Source organism: Manis javanica, chromosome 3 (assembly GCF_040802235.1).
Source record: "Manis javanica isolate MJ-LG chromosome 3, MJ_LKY, whole genome shotgun sequence".
NCBI lineage: Eukaryota > Metazoa > Chordata > Mammalia > Pholidota > Manidae > Manis > Manis javanica.
Genome location: NC_133158.1, coordinates 37,173,482 through 37,196,910, shown reverse-complemented (window position 1 = coordinate 37,196,910; position 23,429 = coordinate 37,173,482). Strand labels below are relative to the sequence as shown.

At 49.6% G+C, this 23,429-nt stretch overlaps 1 protein-coding gene across 11 annotated transcripts in view; it reads right to left on the bottom strand.

Moving 5' to 3' along the window:
* MGLL (monoglyceride lipase) overlaps positions 1-23,429 on the bottom strand; it is a 278,840-nt gene that overhangs the window by 18,716 nt on the left and 236,695 nt on the right. For all 11 annotated transcript variants that reach the window (XM_037023681.2, XM_037023675.2, XM_037023688.2 and 8 more), the window contains 2 exons: positions 9,805-9,941; positions 8,430-8,540 (listed from right to left, as the gene is read on the bottom strand). In XM_037023681.2, the coding sequence (XP_036879576.2) occupies positions 8,430-8,540; positions 9,805-9,941 (248 nt within the window). The remainder of the gene's footprint in view (positions 1-8,429; positions 8,541-9,804; positions 9,942-23,429) is intronic.

The following is a 23,429-nucleotide window of genomic DNA, read 5'->3' as shown; positions in this document are numbered from 1 at the left end:
AGCTGTGTGGCATGGTCCATTGTGTAAATGCCAGTCTGCCTCCTCGGCCCACCATGGTCTTCTCAAGGACATGGCTGTTTCTCTCCAAGCCAGCTTCGACCCATGCCCAGATTAGAAGGCCAACAGCCGGGAAAATGCCGAGGGACATGCCACTTCAGCTCTCACCCTGCAACAGCCCTGATTCCTTTTCTCCTAAGCCCACCACCAGATTTCTCGTTTGCCAACAGTTTATGTTTTGTTGTTCATCAGCTGATTCTGCATGGACCCCGGCACACAGGGTGCTGGCTGTTTGTGAAGAGACTGACTGACCTACATCTTTGATCCCATGCTCATGCTGCTGGCACTTAAACCAAAATGTAATACCCCAAAGTTCTGACATCTCCATTTCCAGGGGAAGATGCTGACAATTTAGCCTTGACAAAGACTAGAAAACGCAGTGCTGTGGCTTGAAGCTTCCTTGACCTGCTGTCACGGTGGGTGTGTGAGAGGACCGGAGAGCTAGGAGGGACCCTGCCTCCAGGAGAGAATGCCGGGGCAAAACCTGTCCTGTCCTCTCTCTCAGCACCACAGGGGAGCTTTCTGCAGCTACAGGAAGCTGTTGGGTAGAGAACTTAATAAGAAAAATACAAGAGGAGGGCCATTTCTGGAGAATAATTCGCTGTGCATGAAATGAACGCTACAAGGGTTTCATCCCGAGAGGGAACTGAACAATTACTGGCAGATCAGTGGACCACCTGAGCTCCCCCTTCCAGTCCAGTAAGCCAAGTCCCGGTGAGGACTCTCCTGCAGCTGCGAATGGCCCATCACCCAGAGCACAAACAGGAAAGGACGTGGCAAGGTGTTATGATGCTCGGAGGTGGCAGGTGCCTGGGCTGCCGTCTGTGTCCCACCACTGGGACTGGGTGGGTGGCAGCTGCTGAGCGCTCCCAAGGGTGCTGGGGCCTTCAGGATGGGTGCACGCGCCCAGAAGGACCACCTCACAACAATACAACTACAGGCGGAGGGGAGGGGGAGAGACTGGTGTCCTAGTAACCAGAACTGGTTGTTCCTTCACCAGTAGAGATGAGGGGTCAGACCTCTCCGCTCCAGCACTGCATTGAGCAGGTCCCACAGCCTTCCCTCCACCTGCTCGGCTGTGTCCTGGCCCTCAGCCCTCCCTGCAGGGCATCCCCCTAGGACCAGAAGGTCGCAGCGTGGACTTGATCACTAACCCTGGCTGAGTTAACACCTGAGAGGGCACAGAAGGGGCCCGAGTTAGACATTCGATTCCCAGGACAGGTGCAGGGAGCGGAAACACTGAGGGAGACGTGGGGAGCCAGGGTCCAGAAGTGCCTGCGGCTCCCCGTCTTCCCAGGAGGACAGTGCTTTGACCTGGACCTACTGTGTCTGCAGTCCAGTTAGCATATTGGTTAGGGCACCACACACCCATCGGGTGTCCTTTCCTGATATTCGATGGCACTGCCACCCCTACCCTGTGCTCTAAGGCCAGGAGCCCTGGCAGCCCCTGGGGACTCTGGGGTATAGATTAGGTCTGCACTTTCACAGGACCCCCAGGCCAGTCATATGGGCCCTTAAGGTTGAGGGGCAAACGCATCATGCACATCCCATCCCAGGGCCCAGCCTGAGAGGTTCTGATCGAGTTGTCTGGGGTAGGGTGGGGCTCTGGCATCCGTGTTTTCTCCCTCCAAGCTCCCTAGGTGGCTCCAATGTGCAGCCCGAGTAGAGACAGTATTTCTGACCCACACCCATTAGGCCGGTGGGTGTGTGATGGCACAGGGATGTCTCTGAAGAGCAAGTTGCCCTTTTAAAGGAGCCATGATAAGAGATGTTTGGACAGCTCTGACCCTCAGCTCTTTTTCTAAACCTGCATTTAAGTTCCAAGCCACATTTCTCACAAGACCCAGTTGGGTAGTGGCAGATCCTCTTGTGACAATGTCATGGCTTAAAAAAATTAGGTGCTTAGCCTCTTCCCCACAAAAGATCGAAGAAAGATGCAGGTAGGGTAGGATGCTTTGCACAGATATTCTTCTGCCCCGCTGTTCTTTGGGCTTGTTTATTTCATTAGCCTAAGGGCTGGTGGAGGAGGAAAGGTGGGGTGGGAGCAGAAAGAACTCAGCAGAGGCAGCGGGCTGACCACAGTGAGGAAGGAAGCCCATGGGTGGACAGGGGTTCTCCAGGTCATGTGGGAAGGAAGCAGCAGGACAGAAAGCGCCGGACAGACCCCACACCCAAAGAGATCAGTTCTGTCCAGACTGCCAAGAGGCTGCTGCTGCCCAGCCACCACCAACTACCGTGAGAGCCCCACGACCTGGTTCCAAAGGCAGACACAGGACGCTGGCAGCAGAGTGGGGGGTGCAGCTCTCCCAAGGCAAAGGGAATCCAACACAGTGGCATTCTTGTTGCCTTTCCGACCAAACTCTTCTGCAGGAGTGTGGAGGGAGCCTCGGATCCTGCTCAGGAGAGGGACAGGCCCCACTTGAGGTGACCCCCTCCCCTCATCAAGACTTCAACAGACTAAGTCAGGTTTGGGCAACCACAGAGCCCCCATGGCCCCGACTCGACAGGGATGCCAGGTCTGATCGCCTGAGGACAATCTGGGGGGACCTACATTGCCTGGATGCACTGTCACTGGCCCCCAGCCCTGGAAAAGGCAGGTGATGATGTCGAAGACTAAGACCTGGGAATTCAGAGGCAAGCAAATATGTATTCTGCATCCTGGAGAGAGTTTATGATCCTCTATGATCCAGTTTCTTTAAAATGGGGATAAGGAGGCTTGTTATGGGAAGGCTGCAGGGAAGACCTGGCTCCCGCAGAGCTCCTCTAACTGCGCTTCTGGCTCCTGGCCCCAGGAGCAGCTCACCAAATATGTGCTGGCGGACTGAGCGTGTGCTGACATTATTCACAGGGGGGACTTGGGGAAATGCATGACCTGAAGCTTTGCAACCAATGTCGCAGTCACAGAAAAACCCAAAATTATGTCACCCACAAAAGAGGACAACTCCCCCAGAAGTGAGGTCCATCTCCTGGTAAGCAAGAGACCAGAGTATGTCATTTGCCCTTGACCTCCCTTGGCGTGATGCCCGATTAACCGCAGCACTCATCACTTTAAATGCTAGTGACTTGCACAAATACCTTTATTGATCTGAAAGGTTTTAATGGCTCCCTAAGATCATTTTTAAGCTTCTACAGTGAAAGATTTTACATGAGGGAGGTAATTACAATCACCATCCTCCAAAGTGGCTCCAGTAAGTTGACCTGTGCAAAAGGAGGTCAGATTCCCCACCTTCTGTGGGGCTGGCATCAGTGCAAGGGCCCGGGGACAGCCTGATCTTCTCTGGGGCAGGAAAGGGCACCCTCAGCAGACAGGGAATGCAAAATGCCTTGTGTTTTTCTGGGTAAGCCACGCTGGGGAGGACAGGACACTTCCCACTGCTACACACCCAGTGCCTAACACATAGCAGGGGCTCCCAAAGATGTGCTGGGGAGATGACATGCTCCTTTTATCCCAAGTGTCTAGACATTTGAAGCCATCAAACTAGTGCAGGTGCCTGCGGGACAGAGTAACAACTCCTCGTGGTGCATCAGGGCTGCCAAATCCACAGGCCAGTTCATGATCACAGCTTAAGTCCAATTTTACCTGAAGTTTGAAAGAGGAGTAATTCCCTGTTTCCCCCACCCCCACCCCCAAGGGCCTTCGGAATTCTAGTGACTAAAAACAGATGTGTGACATTCAGAGGGGAAGTAGGCTAAAGTCAAAGGAAGCCAATTTGGGTGTGTTTCAGGGTGAAAGAGAGCCCGGACCACGGCACCTGCCAGAGCTGGTGCTCAAGCGGGCCTTGATGTGGAAGGATTATCAGCTTCATTTCCTTGTCTGTAAATTGGGAGCAATCTTCCCTCCTTTGGGTGGGTGACAGAGAGGAAATGAGACAGTATGTGTTACCCACAACGTGCTAGGTTCATAGTAGCCATGCTCTTCTCCCTACTTGGCCAGGTGCCCTGGCTGAAGGGGTCTGGAAGCATCTGGAAGCACTGGGCTGGCTCCTGCATCCCTGACCCTGGGGACAACCTTCAGGCAACAGGCAGAGAAGGTCATGTAGAAGATGACCTTCCTGGCAGGTGGAGCTCCCACCCTGACCCCAGGCTCTGCCCAGGGGGATGTCGGTGTCACCTGCCCATGGCTCCCAGATAAGGAAGAGGCTGTTCACCCTGTACCCTACCCTGTGTTATACTGATAAGTCAGGTGAGGAGACCCGCATCTAGCTCAGATGCCCTGCCAGCTGGGCAGCCCCAGGTCCTCTGTTTGTCGGGTTCTCCAGCATTGGACATGGGACACTGATACCCCATGAAGTGACCTCATGAACAGTTGAAACTTGTTCTGATGCCGTGGATTTTGTTTCCAAATTTCTCCTGCTGTCACTGTCCCTGTGCGACTGCATTCTTAGCCCAGACTGACAGCCGAGCCCCTCTCCTCCTGGCCCCTTCTCCAGGTTAAATACAGCCAGCTTGCTGGAAACGGGGCATGGAGGGAAGAACTGGATGTGTGTGGGATTTAGTGGTGGGGGGATCTGGCATTCCCCTCATTCAAGGTGAGGGCTTTGTGACCGTCCACATGCCTGCCTGTACTCAAAGCCTCAGGCACCTCATGCTGCCCGCGTGTATGACTTTGGGAATCTCTCCAGCAGGAGCCCCGTGTCAAGAGACGATCCACTGAATGAACAGCTGATGAGCTGAGCTCTGGGCCCCCGACAGTGCGACTCCACCCAGGGAACGGCCCCCTCCCGTGCCTCCACTTTCTTAGCAGAGGTGGTCTCTCGGCATCTGTCCAGCTTTGGGGTCAGTAAAAGCGAACAAGGGGAAGCCACCCGAAGTTCAGTCCACGGGACCCCACCTAATCTGGAACGCTTCCCTACAGCAGGACCCTTGTTAGTCCTGACAGGAAGGAGCGCCAAGAGGTATCCGTAAGCAAAACGACCAAGGCAGCCAAAAGAACAAAACAAACGCGCAGAGAGCACGTTGTCATTTGCATAAGACATTGATGTGCAACCACAGTAGAAGCATAAACTGCTAATGCCAGCTGCTCACCTCCAACGAGGACGTAGGCCCTCTTTTTCTCTTCCGAATTTCAAACTGTGTAAGTGTACTATTCCAAAAATGTTTAAATTGAATTTCAAATGAAGATTCTACAAGATGCTTTTAGGGAGGTTGTCAGACAAAACGGGATGTGTGCAGGGTAAGCAGGTCATCTGGGGGCGGTGAGACACATGAATCACAGACTTGTCAGTCAAGATTGCCAGGACCCAGCAACAGATTTCACAGTAAAAGGGGGTGTGTCCTCGGGTGTGGGGGCCATGGGGAATCTAATTTGTCTTGGTTAATAAGAGGAGACCTGCAACCCCCGGGGACAACTGGCTCCTGATTTGACAAGGTGATCTATTAGCACAAGGCTCTGAAAGGTCACGTTGGTGGCCTAGCCCAGAAGTTCTGCCTCAGCCTGCGACTGTTGGCAGAAACCATGCTGGCTCCCCCTGCGGGCCCAGTGGCCAGGCCCCATGGGTCCTTCATCTGAAAAGCCCCACAGACCCTAGCTTTTTCTAACGTCTGCTGCAGAAGACATCCCTTTTCTTCTCTGTCAGGGAACATCCTGGCCTGGGAGCAGACAGCCCCAGATTCAAATCCACTGCGCAGGGTATATGGGCCTGGTGGATCACCCATCCTGCCCAAGCCTCTGTGTCACTGGGTAAAACGAGGTCGTGACCTCTCCCTGGGGTGATGATGAGTCCTGAGTGAAACATCACAGGAACCCCACCTGCTGTGGCCCCGGGCTGCTTATTCTGCTTGGACAAGAACCCTGGAATGGTTTGGCCTCTCATATCATCACCGTCACAGCACATGTAAGTGACCAAGAGGCAGTCCAGCCCCGCATTACCTGCATGACCTTCATTTCTGGGCAGGCTGGCTCCCACCTGCACTGATGTCCCACATACTCTGGAATTTACTGATGGCAGCCCATTTCAGTAAGTCACTGGTGTAAAGTTCAAAGGAGCCAGGCATCCCTCTCCTTCAGTGGATTAAGAAATCACTGTTCTCTGGTTAAACTACTGACTAATTCCAGGGTTTCCTTTTGCTCAGCCCATCGCCTTTTCAAAGTCATGAGACTGTCTGTATCTAACCAGAAGCCCTTACACACAGGACCTGCCCCCCCGTTTCTAGGGCCAGGAATAAGTCTGTGGCTGTGGGCAGGAGGAACACATTCAGGACGTTTTTATAAGGCCCACTGCTGGCACACTGTCCCCAATTTGGGTCCTCTGGAGAGCACACAAGGCATCAGAGCTGAGGCAGTTATTTAAGTGATCCTGCTGTCATTTGACAGTGAGGCCAGGGAAGATTGGGTAGGTCCATGGTTTGATGGCTGCCCAGTTCCCGTGGCCCCAAGACACCCCACCTCACCCCTGGATCTCCTTTGAGAGTCCTGAGAATTGACCCAGGAGGCAGCGGCCCCCACCCAGAGATGGAGAGGGATCAAGCGTGCCTTGGGGGTCCACAGGGTTGGGATTCTCCACTCTCATTTGGTTATGTTTCTCTCTTAAACCTCATGCCCCTCAAGGACAGATCCGTGACCTGTCAGTGCACATTCACAGTTAAGCAGCCCTGCTGAGGCCATGGTTTTGAGGAAGGGCAGCATCGTGATTAATTTTTCCTGCCTTGATGAAAAATGCCGAGACATAAACAGTATATAGTAAGAACAGGAGGGACACCATCTTAAAGCTAAGAGTCTGTTTTAAAAACCCTGGAGTTCGGAGGTTAAGATTCCTAAAGTATTTTATGGTAATCAGCCAATAACCCACCCTATCTTAAGGCAGGGCCAGCAGTCCTAAGTGATACCCACTGCTTGAGGATAACCACCCTCTTGGAGAAGAACAGGGTCAAGAAATCCCTTGTGTTAAGTTTATCTTACAGACCATCTAGAGGACTATGGATGGTGACAGTGTTTCTCACTGGAGATGGACATCATGAGACCACCTGTCAAGCCTATTATCCCCACCCCCGCCCTTTGCCCAATCCTGGAAAGCCTCAAAGGACAGAATCCTAAGCCTCTGAGTGTACCCCCTTTCTCAGGTTGCCCACACTCCCCTTTCTTTGAATGTGTACTTTTTGCCTTAAATAAAGACATCTCACTGCTCAACTTACTGTGTTGTCTCTATGCTCTTCTGGGGATAAGCATCTTTGTTACTTTGCTGGTGCATTCTATTTTCTAGACTTAAGCACAAGTCTTCACTCTCTCTCCTGCTTCAGACAAGTCGGGAAGGGCTACCGAGACCTCCAGTCTGGGCTTGCATGTTCCCGTCGCCTGGGTGACCCAGACAGGTCTGCAGCTGTAGGATCGTCCTCCTTAGCAGCAGCCAGAAGATCTCCTTTCTTTGTTTTGGAAGATTCTCAGAACCTATCTCACTCCATCCAGTGCTCTGTGGCTCCCCCAAATCCTGGGGTGGTAGGGGCTTGGTCCCCATGCTGTGCAGATTCAAGGTGACCCTGGCTTCAGGAGTTGGCCAGGGATCTGCCCCATGCTGAGCAGGAGGTCAGTGAGCTTCCCTTTCCCCCCTCTGCTCTTCCTTACTCTCTGCTGCCTGCAGGGCTGCTGCCATTCCCTGCTGCTCTCGCTTTATTGAATTCCCTTCCTTACCTACACTTGTCTGATCTGCTTGAGAATTCTTTCCTGATCAGAGTCAAGAACCCTCCCCAGTCCAGGCTGAGGTTTCACCTGGTGCACAGGGAGAGACCTCCCCAGGCAGCTGCCCGTCAACAGTTTCATCTCCTTTCTCAGAGAGAGAAGGCATCTGTTCCATTTCTAGGTAGTATCTGGTGGCTTATTTGCTTTGGCAAAGTAGCTGAAGGCTCCAGACAAAGAGGGTTTATGGGGGTGTCATTGTGCAATTTTATAACCAGAAAATCAAAATGACCATCAGAGTTAGGTTAAAGTTAGAGTCAGAGGGGAACGTGTGTGCTTTGGAAGGGAGGAGAGCTACAGTGAATACAACTCTATTTTGAATCATAACTTGTCCACAGTCCCACTCACTATGCATTTTTGGCTGAAGTTGGCAAAAAATGAGAATCAGTTGGAGTCTTGCATGCGCCTCGCTAACAAAGGTTACTGTGCTGGATTCTGAACACGTGTAACCTTATTCCTTTTAACTTTCACCAAGAAAACAGACAAACAGGAAGTCATTTTTCTTTTGTCTTTGGGGGAAAAGGCGCCTGACTTTAGAAACTATAGAACCTTGGTGGCAACAACGTTGATATTCGTCCAAACCTTCACACAAGAGTTGCATGAGGTCCAAGGACGGTGGCCTTTCCCCAGACTCTAGCTACAGATGGATGCTCCGGGTCCTGGGGAGGCTGCTGCAGTGTCACAGAACAGGAAGTCCATTTACCTTGAAAGTTGTTGCGGACTCAGGATTGGCAAGAACCAGAGGCGAAATCAGAACCATGCCGGAGAAGTGGCCGGGCCTTTCTGCAGCCGTGAGGATGGTGATGGCACCTCCCTGCAACACAAATGGCCAGAGTTGCCACATGCAGGTTTCCACCAGTACGTATATTTCTGATGAGCACCATCAACTAATCCTAAACTGCAGTCCCGGCCAAGCCAGAGGACGTCCACCTTGGAATAGACAGCACCGAATGTTGGCTAAACTGAATCTGCAATTATTTTATTACACATGTTTTTTTTTTCTCTGGGTTTTCCAAGAGCAAACATTTCAGAGAGATATAAATAAGGTTTCTGCCTGTGGGCTGCAAGTTAAACAATAACACATTCCTCTTTCGTTTCAAGCCAAAAGCTGGCAGACCCCCAATTCATCCATTCCATCAGGCTTCGTATGAGATTTTTTTTTAAATCTGATAATAAGATATGGCTACACTTTTTTTTTGTCCAGATTCAGTAAAGGTCCCAGAGATTTAGATCTCGAGAAAAATGCTTAGTGGACATGGATGGTTCTGAAAGCGGGAGGCTGTGGCTGTTTGCTGGAGCTGACGGTAATTTGAACCAAGGGTGAAAATCGCAAATGCTTACAGAGGCCAGGCGGGTAAGAGAACTGTAGCAAGAGCCAGGCTGTGATAAAGGGGGTGGGAGCCCTGCCTCAGGGTGAGAAATACCCCGACCCACCGGCATTCAAATTCAAGCAGCTCAGTAATCTCTTCAGCCCAGCGTCCGGGCTGCCTCGGGGTAGATTTGCCCTGCAGACTGCCCGTTTGAGGAGCCCTCCACAAGATCAGATTGACTGATTTTTAGCGGACTTTTTACATTTAAAAGGTGAATAGGATTTTGAACGACCTTTGAGGCCTTCTCTCTTCGGGGAGCCTGTGTCCCTCCGTCCCTTTGCCCTGAGACCCTGTGAAGCAGGCAGGCTGGGTCTTGACACACTGTAGGTGCTTCTCACTGGCGGAGCGCTGTCCCCACCCTGAGAAGCCCTCTGCACTGTCCTCACGAGGAGCCGACGGGGCTTGGAGAAGAGGTCCGTGTCAGCAAGGCCTGGTTGGTGACCTCCTGGCGCCTCCGGCCCTGGACGGGAATGAACGGGCTCCCACTGGGGCCGCCTCCAGGACCCAACCAGGCCTGTTTCCTCGGCACTAAATTGCCTGGGAGCTCCGAGTGCAAAGCTTGCAGAGGGAGTCTGGGCAGCCAGGCAGAGCGCGGACGGGGCAAGCAGGATGGGCTGCCCCTTCGCCATCATAGCTTCTCCACCTCCCACCCGCTGGGGGGCTGCGGTCTGGGCTGGATCTGGACCGGCTGTTCTGTGGCCTACTTACCATGGAGTGGCCCAGAAGAAAGACAGGAAGCCCGGGGTAGTCTTTCTGCATGATATCCACATGCTGCAACACATCCCTGATGAAAACGTGGAAGTCAGATACTACCATCCTCTCCCCTTCGCTCTGTCCATGGCCAACTGGAAGGGAATGGGAGACCAAAGAACCGGTTACCAGGAGCTGCCTCCTGCCCAAGCTCAGCGGCTCCCTCACCAGGATTACCCACCACTCTTGAAAGTGGCAGTTCCCTCACTCCCATTGTACAGATTAGGAAGGTGAAGCACAGAGTGATTAAGGAACTTGCCCGAGGCCACACAGCCAGGAAGTGACAAACCAGGATATAAGTGTCACAAAGCCTGTGCACACAGCCAGGAAGCCTTCTGTGTGGCCGTTTCCAAGGCAGAAAGAAGGGACAGGCATATGGAAAGTGAAGCCTGATTTTCCACAGAGTGGGCAGGAGTAGGACTGATGGGGCTTGGACTTTTCTGCATTTGGCCCTCATGGTTGTGTTTTAATATTAGCCTTTGGTGAAGATAATATGACAGACATAAAATCAAATAAAATAGTCAAGTGTGCTTGCCAGAAATCTCAACGAAGCAGCCATAAAACTAGGTCACAGTATATTCCTCCTGGAGTTTATTATCTGTCATATATCTGTGCTGTTCACTCCCCTTGTTCTTTACTTAGGGTCTCTGCACGTCGGCCCTCGCTGAAGGACATCAGTCACTATAGGAACGATGCGCTGGCTGCTGCGGCTTCCTGATTCGGCTGCAAACAGCTAAGTGGTGGTTTGAAAATGGCAGAAAATAAAAGCTCCCAGAGAACGGGGACCACACAGTAAGAAGATCTGCCCAGACCTTTCCTGCTGCCTCTGCTGGGAAGTTGTGATGGTAATAATGACACCATCACTCATCTCCTGGACAGCAGGGGTGAAGGCTTGTCATCGCCGGGACCCGACTGCTGCCCGGCGCTCACCACGCGCTCACCGCCCACCACCACCCTGTCACGCATGGCCCGTGACTCCAGCGCCCTCTCAGAGCCACCGCCAGTGCCCTGGCCTCTCTGAGGAGTGTTTTCCTTTCTTAGAATTATCTTAGCTTTTTATGGTGGTCAAATATACATAACACCAAAATGATCACCTGAATGGCTTCTCAGTGTCCAGGTCACTGGCATTCAGCACATTCACGCTGTCACGTGACCATCACCACCACCCAGTTCCGAAACTTCTTCGTCTTCCCAGACTGAAGCTCTGTACTTCTCTTGTTAGGAACTGAGCTGTGTGCCCCCCAAATTCCTATGTTGAGTCCTAAACTCCCCACAGAATGTGGCTATGCTTGGAGAGAGGATCTTTAAAGAGGTGATTAAGTTGAAATGAGGCCATTTAGGTGAGACCTGACCCAGTCTGCCTGTTGTCCTTATAAGAAGAGACTAGGACGCAGACACGCACAGAGGGATGACCACGTGGGGACACAGTGGCAGGGGAGGGGAGATGCCATCTGCAAGCCAAGGACAGACCCAGAAGGCCCCAGCCCTGCCGGTACCTTGACCGTGGACTTCCAGCCTCCAGAACATGCAAGAGTGAATTTCTGTTGTTCAAGACCCCAGCCTGTGACACTTTCTCATGGTGGCCCGAGAAGACTACCACACCCATTAAACAGTAATCCCCACTTCCCTCTCCCCCAGTCCTTGGAGTATGGTTCAATAATGAGATGGCCAGAGTATTGTGTTTAAAGTTTAAATTATTACAAGTAATGTAATAATTATTTTCTGTGTCCTTATATTACTGATTTGACAGACAATTAGATACATTCATTTCAAAATAAATGTGCTTCCAACTAGAAGGTTTGCTTTTTTGCAATGTAATTTTCTTTTCCAAGTATGTAAACATTTACCTGGTACAACAGAAATATACAAGAAGATTCATCCAGTGAAGTCATGCTCCTATTCTTATCCCCTCATTCCATATGTTTAATCATTTTATTTATTTTCTGGTTCCTTGAAGCACTCCTCTTCACAAAAATAAGGAAAGTATTCCTCTATCATCTATGCATGTACCTACCCACCTACTTATTTATCTGTCTGCCTGCCTATCTATCATATGTCTATTCTTGTTTTCCTTCTTTCTTACATAAAAGGTAGCATGCACACATCCATCCTATTCTATACCAGTTTTTTTTTTCACTTTTAACATATTTTAGAGATTGCTTGGTATCACAAACAGGCTACAGAGCTCTTCTTCATTCTGTTTCACTGCTGCATAGTCCTCCTTTGTGTGGGTGAGCTATAGGGTGACATTTGCATGCTATCTGATCTCATTTATTAGACAGCTGGCTGTAATGACAAGCCCAGGAACACTTTATATCACCTTTATGAAGGTGCATCTTCAGGGTATGTGTCCAGATGCAGGGCTGCTCAGTTGAAAGGTACCTGCATACATCATTTTGGTAGATATTGACAATTTCCCCTCCATGGGGGATATGCTTTTACTCTATCAGTGAGGTAGGAAAGGACCTATTTTTCTCAGCCTTACCAACAGAGCGTGTTGTTTGGTGTTTGGACTTTTGCCCATATGATGGGAGAAAGTGTAGGTTGAACACCTCATATTTTAAGAACCACTTCTATTTCTTTTTTAGTACACTGAGAATTCATGTTGTTAATTTTTAATATCAGGGTTGTATATTTCTTCTTAATATTTAGGAACTCTTTGTCTATTAGTTGGTCATTTGTCCATTGAGTTTGTTTATGTTGTGTTTGTATGGAAGACTTTTGTTTTTAAACAGTCAAATTATCTCCTTTTTATGGCTTCTGAATTTTGGTTCTTGGTTATAAAGGCCTTCTCCACTCCAGAGTTATAAAGAAAGTCAGCCATATTTCTGTGAGTTCTTTTATGGTTTCATTTCTTTGGGGGAGGGTAACAAACACATAATGTCAAATTTACATTCATCATTTTTAAGTGTCCAGCTCGGTGGCATTAAGTACATTATTGTTGTACAATCATCCTCACCATCCTTGATCCACTTGGAGTTTATCTAGGTATACGGTGTGAGACAGGGATCTCTTTCCCAATGGCCCTATGGTTCTTTGTTTTTCTTTAAATTGCGGGAAGAATAACATGACATAAATTAACCATTGTGAAGTACACCAATTCAGTAGCATTTAGTACATTCACAATGCTATTCAATGACCACCTCTACGCAGATGGGTCTTCACTGTCTTCACGGAATTTATAAAAAGGCCCTTCATTACTTCATTGAATGGTGAGGTCTTGCTTATCATATAGGAAAGTTCCCTTGCACCTGAGTCTCGTCTGTTACTGGGTTTCTGCGCAATGCTGCCCTCTGCTTATTCACAAGTTAACCCCTACTGTCTAACATTATAGCATCTGCCTAGCCTTCCTATGTGGTACCCGCAGAAGTCCCTGGTCCCTGCACAAGCTCTCCTCGTCCGCGTCCAGAGCCCCCTGCTTTGACTCTCTTCTTAGCGGACATCTCCTCGCTCTGCTGTCTCTAGCTCTGGGCTCCTTCCAGAGCTGCAGATCTGCCTTGCCAACGCCCGGTCAGAGGGATTCCCCTGCTGACCCCTGGCTCCTCAAACTGCTTCCAAACCAGCTCCTCTCCTAGGTTCCCCATTAAGTTATGGCTCCATCGTCCTTCTGAACCATTCATGCTCAAAAACGGGCTGTCATCTTTGACTTTAATTCCATTCCTCCATGCAAGCTGGCCCCCAAATCCTGGATATCCTGATCCACAGCCTCCAGAGCCAGCCTCCCTTCTGGCACTTCTACAGCACACTCAGGCGGGGAGGCCTTTGTTGTCTTTTAAGTGGCAAGAGTTTCCGAACACATCTCCTACATGCCCCAAGCTCCCCGGGCTCTAACTCACCCTGCACTGTGTCGCCTTCTCTTCTGGAAGCTGCCCTGATCTTGTAGAGGTCAGACCTTTGCTGTTTCAGAACTCGGTCCACACGTTCTAGCCCAGCATTTGGGGCCTCCACTAAAGGCTCCTACTGGTCCCTCTGACTCCCTGGAACGCATTTTCCAAGTCCCATTCAGAGCACCTGCTCACTGTTCCTCAAAGCACCTCCATCCTTTCCTCTCCTGTGTCTCCCACTGAAAAGACCCCCTGCTGTTTAGACGGCGGTGCCCTCACCTCTGCAACAGTCCAAGAATGATGCCCCTTAAGGCTCACCTCAAATGCTAGCACTTCCATGGAATCTGCTGCGATTCCCGCAACCCAGGTGCGATTTTTTTCCCTTCCACACCCCAAAGCATTGCCAGTCTCCACCACACATGAGTTATTAGAGTTTCCCCTCCTCTCTCCTCCAGCACCACCCCTCCCCTGAGGACCAAGGGTCCCTAGAGACAAGCAGCTGTGATTGGTGGTTGGTGGTATGCTATGGAGGATTTTAAGGCAAGCCTGGCTGCAGTGGGCAGAATGGTGTGAGCAATCAGTGATGTCTGCCATGGCCTCCTAGGGGAGGTTCCGCATGCATATGCCCCCATCTGCCAGGGCTGCCCTGGAGAGCAAGGATCTAACTTTATTCATCTGCATACTCCTCAGGGCCCCTTGCACAGGACGGGCAGGAGGCAGGTGCTTTATAAACACTTGTTGAAATGAATTGTTTCATAGGCAGTGTTTCCATAATGGCCACTCATTAAAGAGATTCAATTCCACTATTCCAGCTATAACTGATGAGACACAGTCCCTTTCCCACCTCGTAGACTGAGTCTACTGTGGAGCTCCTCTGCGTGTGCAATTAAAATTCTTCTTTCCCTTATATTTTTTTAAAGAAACAACCCTGCACCAGACCTTAATCCAACATAGTTTAAGTTTTCTTTACCCTGCTTCTGCTACATACTATGTTTTTTTTATTTTTTGTATTTTGATGTTTTAATCTGGTTGATGCTGACCCTGGAGGCACCAGCTAATTTCTAGAGATAAGAAAGAATTCACCTGTGAGTCAGCCACTCATATGCAAACCAGCCAATCCAGAGTGGCCTCACCCCAAAGCCCCCTGGGTCTCCCTCTAGCTCCCTGCCTTACTCACCCAAGGTCACAGACCAGATAACCGGGGATGGCCCTCTGCCCCAGAGCCCATGGAAATCACTCAAACTAGCCAATCCTAAACCTGCTGACCCTGCCTCACTGTTCCGCCCCAAGGAAACCACAATAAAGGGTCCTCGCCCGCAGCCTCTTGCTTCCCTCGCCCCCAGACCGACCCTGGTGCTTCCCCATGTGGCTCTGTATGGTGTGCCATGTTGCCCGTTTCTAGGGATCTATAAGCATAACAATTCTTCCTTCATGACAGCCATTTCTGTGTCTTTGTGTCTTATCAAATCTGATTAAGATAAATCTCAGGTACCCTTAAAACTCTAGCACTGAGGTTGATGAAAAATAAGCACTTAATAATTCTGAGTTGAATGAATAAATAATCCCAGTCTCTTTGTCTCATACAAAGTGTTTCTACTTTGCATGCAGCTATGATGTGCAAAAAAAAAAGAGATCACTGGGGAATACCCAGACAGCTGATGATCCTGTGAGTGTTAGACTAGGAAGCAACCAACATCCCACTTCCCTTTTCTTAGGGAACAGGTTCTACTCAAGTATTCATTTTCCTACGGAAGAAAAAGCTGGTAAAATACAGGCTTGAATAAGGAAGGAGAGATTAAGCTTTCAAAAAGTAGATTACAACACCTGATGTTTGCCTGGTGGTTTCCAATTTCAAAGCTCTTTTCCCAGAGTGTATTTCATTTAATCTTCCCAATTCTGTGAGTTAGGGGTTCTTTCCCCCATTTCCTAGCTGAGCAAACTGACCCTCAGGGTAGATGGGAGAGCTCAGCCTCCCAGTGAGTTAGGGATGGTGTAAGGACTCCTGCAAGTTTCAGATGTCAAATCCTGCACTTTATCTGTCACAACTCGGTGAAGACAGGGGCAGCGAGCAGAAGACTCAGACACTGATGGCGTGAAAAGAAAGCCCTCCCAATAGGTGTGAAAACACACAGCTTTGGAGGCACCTTTCCTCTGCGCTTGTCCCCAGAGCTGCGCACACCTGAGTCAAGTCCTGTGCGTGATCAGCAGCACCTCACACGGACAGTCACACTCACCGTGTGGCCGAGCTCTTTAGCGCCTGCAGACGTGCAGACAGAGGCCCCAAGGAAGCATCCTTCTGGAGCCTTCACAAATATTTGAGAGCAGGGTCCAGTGGGAACACAGGGCTGGGAAGAGAGTGGGAATTAACCACAGCAATAGCAACCGACAGTTACTGAAGACCTCATGTCTGTGAGCTTGCCACATTCAAAGATGTTTCCCATGGGCAGCTCCCTGGGCACATGTGTGAGCTTTCTCTACAGACATAAAGACTGGTCTCTGGAAGGTTCAGCAGCATCCTTGACCCAGTGTTTCCTCGGAGAAGTACTGTCTGAGCTGAGCTGGGAAGATAGCCAGGTTGCAGGGAAGGGCAGAGTAAGGGAATCTCAGACCTGGGGACAGAGTGGATGAAATTCCCAGCAGGGAGGAATAGGGCCTCGGAGTTGGGGTTAAGGTGGGGCTGAAGCTTGGCAGGGCTGACTTGGTCTCCCTGGGTACATCTGCCTGGCAAGGAGACACTTCCTTCCACCATAGTCATGGTATTGGCCCTGCATTCCTGGCCAACCCACAGGCACCAGGAGGGGGGACTCTTGTGGGACGTGTGATTCCGGCCATAAAGACAGACAATCACTATGGAGCCTCTGGTCTTGAGAACCACATGGCTAGACTGGCAGGAGCCTGGGGTGGAAGTCACAGCTCCTCAGATCCAGGGAGAGAATTAAAGCCACTTGTGGATGAGGGCCAAAGTGGAACAAATGCTTGTAGGAGTGGGGAAGGGGTCCTAAATTTAAATTTTAAATTTATAGGGAATCACTAACTCACACGTTACAGGAGAGAGAGAAACTGGTACAACCACTTTGGAAAACAATTTGGAGAACTGTCAGATTCAAATTCCATACTTTACAATCACATAAATCCACCCCAGGTATACATATGCCCAACTCCTGTGCATGCACCAGGAGACAGGCACAGACTGTCACAGCAGCCTGCTGTCACAGCTAGAGAATGGACACATTGTAGCAAAGGGATTATTCCACAGTAGTGAAATATGGATAAACTAAAGCTACCTGCAGCAATATAGCTGAATCTTAGAAATAAAATATAAAGTGGAAAAGCAAGTCATAGAAGGCTGCCCAGGTATTCAGTTTAGCCATTTTATATAAAACTAAAATATACAAGCAAAAATGAACAATATGTATTTTTAGAGCCATGGCTCTGTGATAAAAGCATAAAATAAAAAAGCAAGGGAATAAAACACAAATTTTAAGGTGGTTGTTACTGCTGGTCACTTGCCAATCTGTAAAACTGGGAGACATCTACGTGTCCCATAAAGTTGTGGGGGGAATAAACAAATTGTATAACATCCCTGACATATACTAAGTCTTCAAGTGCTGCCTTCCATCCCCTTTATCCCTACCTCCAGCTTCAGAGGAGAAAAGTCATCAATTATCTTGGTGTTCAGCGTTCGTTTCCGTCAGAGTCTTCTGTATGTCTGAGCTGTACTTCTCACACCTACAAGGATTTTCTCCCGCTCAGCTCTCCAGAGAGATGGAAACCGGTCTATACCCTCAGAATAATCACGGCTTTCTTACAGACAGGCACTGAATGACCTTCCAGCTCAGTTTCCTTCAAACTAAAAATGCCCAGGTTTAACATGTAACAGACTTTTGGCTCCCTTGAAAAAACATTCAGTTACATCTGTGGTGTCCTCCTCCAGATTCCCATGTAGTGCTTTTACAGTTGTTTGGGGCTTAGGATTGGAAAAATATGATACAAACAGAAACACTGCAACCCACACTTAACTTCTGATGAAACTGTAATGAAACTGTAACACACATGATTTAAAAGAAAAAAAAGAAACCCCAAAGGAGATTCCACAAGGTAAGGTGAGTTGCTTTAAGTGCAAATTCATTTCTCCAGGATGAGAGACATGATAGTTTTAATATTTAAGAAGTGGAGCTTTCTGGAAGCCTTGGAGATGCAAAGCAACTAGAACCCGCAATGTCAGGAACCCAGGGCTTTTAGAAAAGGCGGGAAGTGGGTCAGCATTTGCTCAACCACAGAGAGTACGTGCATGGGGTCGTGGAGCAAATCAGCCATGACAAATGGCTCCTGCCCTCGAGAGCTCAAACTCCCCTCCCAGAAAGGGAACAGGTCCATCTCTGCATTCACACCAGCCAGGGCCAGCAGGGTGAGCACCCCTTCCACAGTTGTTCAGTGAACAAGTGAATGAATAAACACTACTGCAAATTCAAATGCAGCTAAGGTGTTATGAAGGCAAAGAGACAGAGACTCTTTCGTTAAGCACTTCTATGTCAGTCTCCTGGACCTGGGTTTCCTCCTCTTGTTTGATCATGACTCAAACCTGGAGGGAGGTGTCACCACTCAATTTAAAGATGAGGAGACAGAAGCCAGAGAGAATGATGTGCAATTGAGGCCTGGAGTTTAGGGCAGAGGTCTGGAGTCTCACCTCACCTGAGCACAGGGACACTCACAAAGTGCCCTCCACTGGGTGCCTGATGATTAAAGGAGCATGAGTGTCAGGCAGTTAGCACTGTGGGTGGTACTCAGTAAGTGCTCAATAAATGCAGACCAACGTTATCAGGTTATCATGAAGACGGGGCGAGGACCTGCAGCAGCCCGTGTTCTTGGCATTGGATCATCGTTGTTTTCGGTTCCAAGCCATCACCAGCTGCCCCCGGGGTCCCGGGAAATCGCCTCCTGCTCCTACACCGGCATCAGCTATGTACTGACATGCGGCACACAGTGCTGGTATGTGAGGAGAATGGCGGGAGTTTGATCCCTGAAGGCTTCCTTGTGATTTCTGGGAGTCTGGAAAAGGTGATATAGGTCTTTTTTGTCCATTCCTCAAGCAAATGCAAGAGCAAGCCACAGCCCAGGGAGCCTTACTTTCTGAATCAAGTCTCTGCTTCCTAAGGAGCTGCTGGGGTCCCACATGATAATGGTGGGGGTGGAGGCCCAGGGCCTGGAATCTGGCTGCAGACACTCTCCACCCACTCAGTCTTGTCAGAATAATGGACAAGGCACAGGGGACTCTGGCGGAATCCATCCGCCAGGATTGTAGGCGTCCTGCTAGCTTGAGCCCCTGACCCCTCCCGGCCCTGCCCGGGAAGAGGTTAGAGATGGCCATCTGAGCATGCAGCTCTTCTCCCAGCACAGAGGCATAGACTGTTCCTGCCGCTGCCCACCCAGCCCCTGCACAAGTGGGCACTCCCGGAGACGCCAAGTCCCTTTATACCAGCAGGGCACCAAGTTCCTTATGCCAGCCCACAGTGTGACTGCAAATGTGCAGCACCAAATTGCCCTGTCCAGTACAGCAGCCACATGGGTCAGTTAAACTTTAAATGAACTAAAATGAAAACCACTAAACACTCCGATGCTCAGACTCAGCAGCTGCACCTTAAGTGCCCCATGGCCATATGTTATGCATAGCAGCTGTACAGGTAGGGCAGATGTAGAACATTCCCCTAGGCAATGATTTCTATTCGGGAGGCACCATGTGCAATGAAGAAAAACACCCATATGCATGGACCAGCATCCTTTCTCCGATTAGAGGTTATACATGTTCAAAGCAGATATCTGGGGAAAACCTGAAAAGCATCGGGGCAGCTCTGGAGTGTGGGATTGGGCAGGACAACTCTGGCACTAGACTTCCTTGGGTGCGGTCTGGCTCCCTCAGAGAGAGGCCTCAAGTGGGCTTTCCAACCTCTTTGGCCTCAGTCTCCACATCTGCAAAGTGGGGGTAATAACAGTCCTCTTCAGAGGTAAGATTCACTGAGATTATCGGCACAAAGTGCTCAGGGCACAGGGGAGTCAAGTATTAGCTGCAGTAAATATTAGAGAGCAAAGAGTAGTTGCAGAAATGAAAAATAAAAACCAAACCAACGAATGACAAACCGCGCCTGCCCTCGCCCACCAGAAGTATTATTAAAGTCTGGTCTCATTTCCAGAGCTGGCCAGCAGGAATTGGCTGAACAGGCCTGGGAGGACCTCAAAGACACTGCTGAGAGAAAGAACTCCAACTGCAGAATGATACCTTCATAGCTCACCACTTACTTTTTTAACAACCCACAAAAGTCATCATATTTCTTGTGGCCTCCCGGGAGGCTCTGCACATCTCAGTGGGGCCCTAGCAGGCTGACATGGCCTTATCAGGCTCTTCCCAGCCAGCCTAAGCTCCCCCAGGCAAGACAAAGCCACCTGGTATGCATTTACTCTGCCCTGAGGCACAGGGTCCTGCGGGACGCGGTGCCTTCCAAAGGGGCAGGAGGTAGCCAGGGGTGTGCCGTCCAGCAAGAAGAGCCAGGGCGTATGATCTGAGTCCTCACTCAGTCAACACCTGTTATCTAATGGTCCCAAGGGGCATATCTAAGGGTGTGGGAAGGGGACAAGGAATTTCTCTACCAGGGCTGCCCAGGAAGATGGTAAAAGCGGATCATTTCAACTGACAAACATTTCCTAAATACTTGTTGTGCCTCAGGTCTTGGTTAGGTACTGGGGGCCTGGAGTTGAGTTTTACCCTAACATATAAAATACGTGAATATTTTCCCCTCGTTGTTGCATGATTTGTACTTGGGAATTACCATCAGGGGAATGAAATCCAGCCTCCCTTTGCTGTGAATAGCAGGGCACCGAGACTGCCTCTATCTTTGCTACTATAAATAACACTGAGATGAACATCTTTTTACAAACGTATAGTTAGGATACATTTGCCAAAAACGGGATTTCTGGATTACCAGAGATGTTTTGGGGAGTCTTCATTCATAGAACCAAAAATGTTTTCTAACTGAACAATTTTTATCATCCCCAGGCCAAGTAAGGATGTTTGAGTTTCATTACATCTTTGCCAGCCCGGGGAGTTACGTCTTTGTTTATTAAGTAGGAGATGGCAAACCCAGTGTGTTTCTAGGTCAAAACCCTAGGAAAGCTACTATTTGGGTCTGAAGAACATGAAGCTTAGGTAATATGTTTTTTTCTCCCCACTTTAAGGCAACCCATTTCTCCATCTTTGGTAGAGGGAGAGCCATGAAATATGTATGTGACCCAAACAGTGGTTCATGAAATAATCCAGGTGTTGGGCTGGCTCATTTGGAAGTCCCAACTGCAGACAGAATCCATATGACTGCAAATTGAATCAAATGCACCCAGATGTGAAGTGACAGAAGACGAGCTCAGTGGCCTGTACGCCCAGCCATGGTCCTCTGGTTCCAGATTTCCCCGTGATTATTATGCATCTTCTGCTTTTGGTCCTCAATCTCAGTGCTTCACTGGAACGAGGATGCCGGCATCCCCAGATTTCCTTCCTCCTGAAGGCTGCAATGTGATGTTTAGAATTGCGCTATCACGGTTCCAATGCCTGTTTTCTAAGGAAGGTCTGGTTGGTTTTCTGCACTTCTGTAACACCCAACAGCAGAAATCCCATCGGTGGTGGCACTCTATGCCAAAGCGTAAGGACCCAAAACAGATGACCAGTGAAAAGTAAAGCAACTGCATCCTGAAGCCACAAGGCCACATGTCCATTTGCTGCCACCAGAAAAGCACGTTGGGTCATCAGCTGACACATTCCAATAATGCTAAAAATGTCCTTATTAGGTCCCAAGAGCACAGAGCATAGGAACAAAGGGAGACTCCAAGTCCCAGGGAAAAGGGACTCTGGGGGCGATTTGATCCGGGTTAGACAAGAGCTGCACGCTGCCAAGGGCTGCATGCACGGATGCCTGTCCCCCAGGCAGCGTGAGGAATGCTGTTGATTATGAAGGTTCCACTTGTCTCTCTCTCTTTTTTAAAAAAAATGTGCATATGGCAAAAAGTCCAAGATCACAGCTTGTTGGCCTGGAAGAGAGTTTGTTTGCTTCAACAAAAGCCATTTCCTCCTCTTCTATTTGCTGATGGTCCAGGTCTCCATCCGTGGCCACTTGGAGCCACACGCTTTTGTCTTGCCAGCTACCGTGCCACTGAGTCACCTTTAACCGGAGGAAAACGTATCCCTTGTTACTCCCTGCAGCATCCGAGCATGAGCTCGATTTCACAAAGGACATAAAGTTGGAAATTAATTTCTTTACTAATTGACAACAGCTTGAAAAAGGTATAAAGATGCCAGAATTCAGCATATGGGCTATGGAAACACATTTTGGCTCAGATTTTTTTTTTTAAGCTGTTACAACATGCTTTATAATGTAACCAGCTAAAAGGCTGTTAACGGTGCGGCGTTTTAGAAATAATGCATTCTCAGGATTTCATATTTAGAAGGTTTATTTGAAAACATCCTGCTCTCCACTGTATAAATACAAGAAAACAGCATGACAAAAAGTGTCATAACTACGGTTCTTGATGTCTAGCAAGATGATCTTCCTTGTGCATCACATTGTAGGGCAACAATTTGGTTTTGGAGGGCAAGGGAGGCTGCTTCCCACGGTGGGACCAGTGGTCACCTTCCCACGGGTCTTGCCCGCCGGGGCCGGTCTTCCCTCATTTTCTGTCTCATGAACTAGTGGGGTTCTGGGTGATGCTGGGTCTGCTGGAATCATCCAGAAACACCAGACCTTTTACCCAGATCTTTCCGATGAAAAGTTGAATATACAGATAGTGCCTCTGTCTTATAAACAGGCAACAGCTGTGGGGTGGGGGAGAGGCACTCATTACCAGGAACTTCCAGGATGTAATGAGATCAAGGAATAAAAAGCCTGTGACAAAATAACAGGATGCTCTGCAAAGTCCCAGTAATGCTTGAGGCAAATCACAGAACTCCACAAGATCAGCAATTGCAGGGGTTTGAGACTTCAGAAAAACGTTTAGTATATGAAAAACAACTTCCTATACTCAGAACCAAATGCAGGGGAAAATACCAAAGGGCTGGGTAACAATATGCCAACTCAGGCAAATTCCTGTCCTCGTCTGGCTTGTACAGAATACGTCATTTTTAACTACTTTCTCTGTGCTCTTAAGGTCATCTTTTTTGTTAGAAAAATGATGAAGTAGATCATGTTTTGACTAATGCGCTTGCCTCCACACCAGGCCCCCAGTGGCCACGGAGTCTCTGGAAGACAGCAGGGAGGTCCCAGGCTCGGCACCAGATCCGGGGCCCCACCCGCTGCTGAGCTTCGGCCGTGCACGTGGGCAGCTGCTGCTGGGCTGCGACCCTGCTTTCCCCACCCGTGGCCGTCATCATCCCCGGAGCATCCTTCGGGGGGATTTCAGGTGCCTGAGGCCGCAGCCTTTCCTCCTCCGGCCCAACAAGGCCTTACAGAGGCTGCGCAGAGCAAATCCCGCTTCGGCGACAAGCCCTCCCTCTGAGCGGCAGCAGCAGACAGCCGCGGGGGGTGGAAGGAAGAGTCTGAACGGGCCCGTGGCTCTCAGAGACCGCCTAGAAATGTCCTGATCTGCCCACCGTGTTAACAAAAGTGATTTTGACTTTTCTGAAGCAAATGCAAAGAACAGAGTCCGAATAGAATGGGACGCCCAGCGGGCAGGCGCTCAGGAGAGGTGGCCCAGATGGAAACCAGCAAGGCAGAAATGACAGAG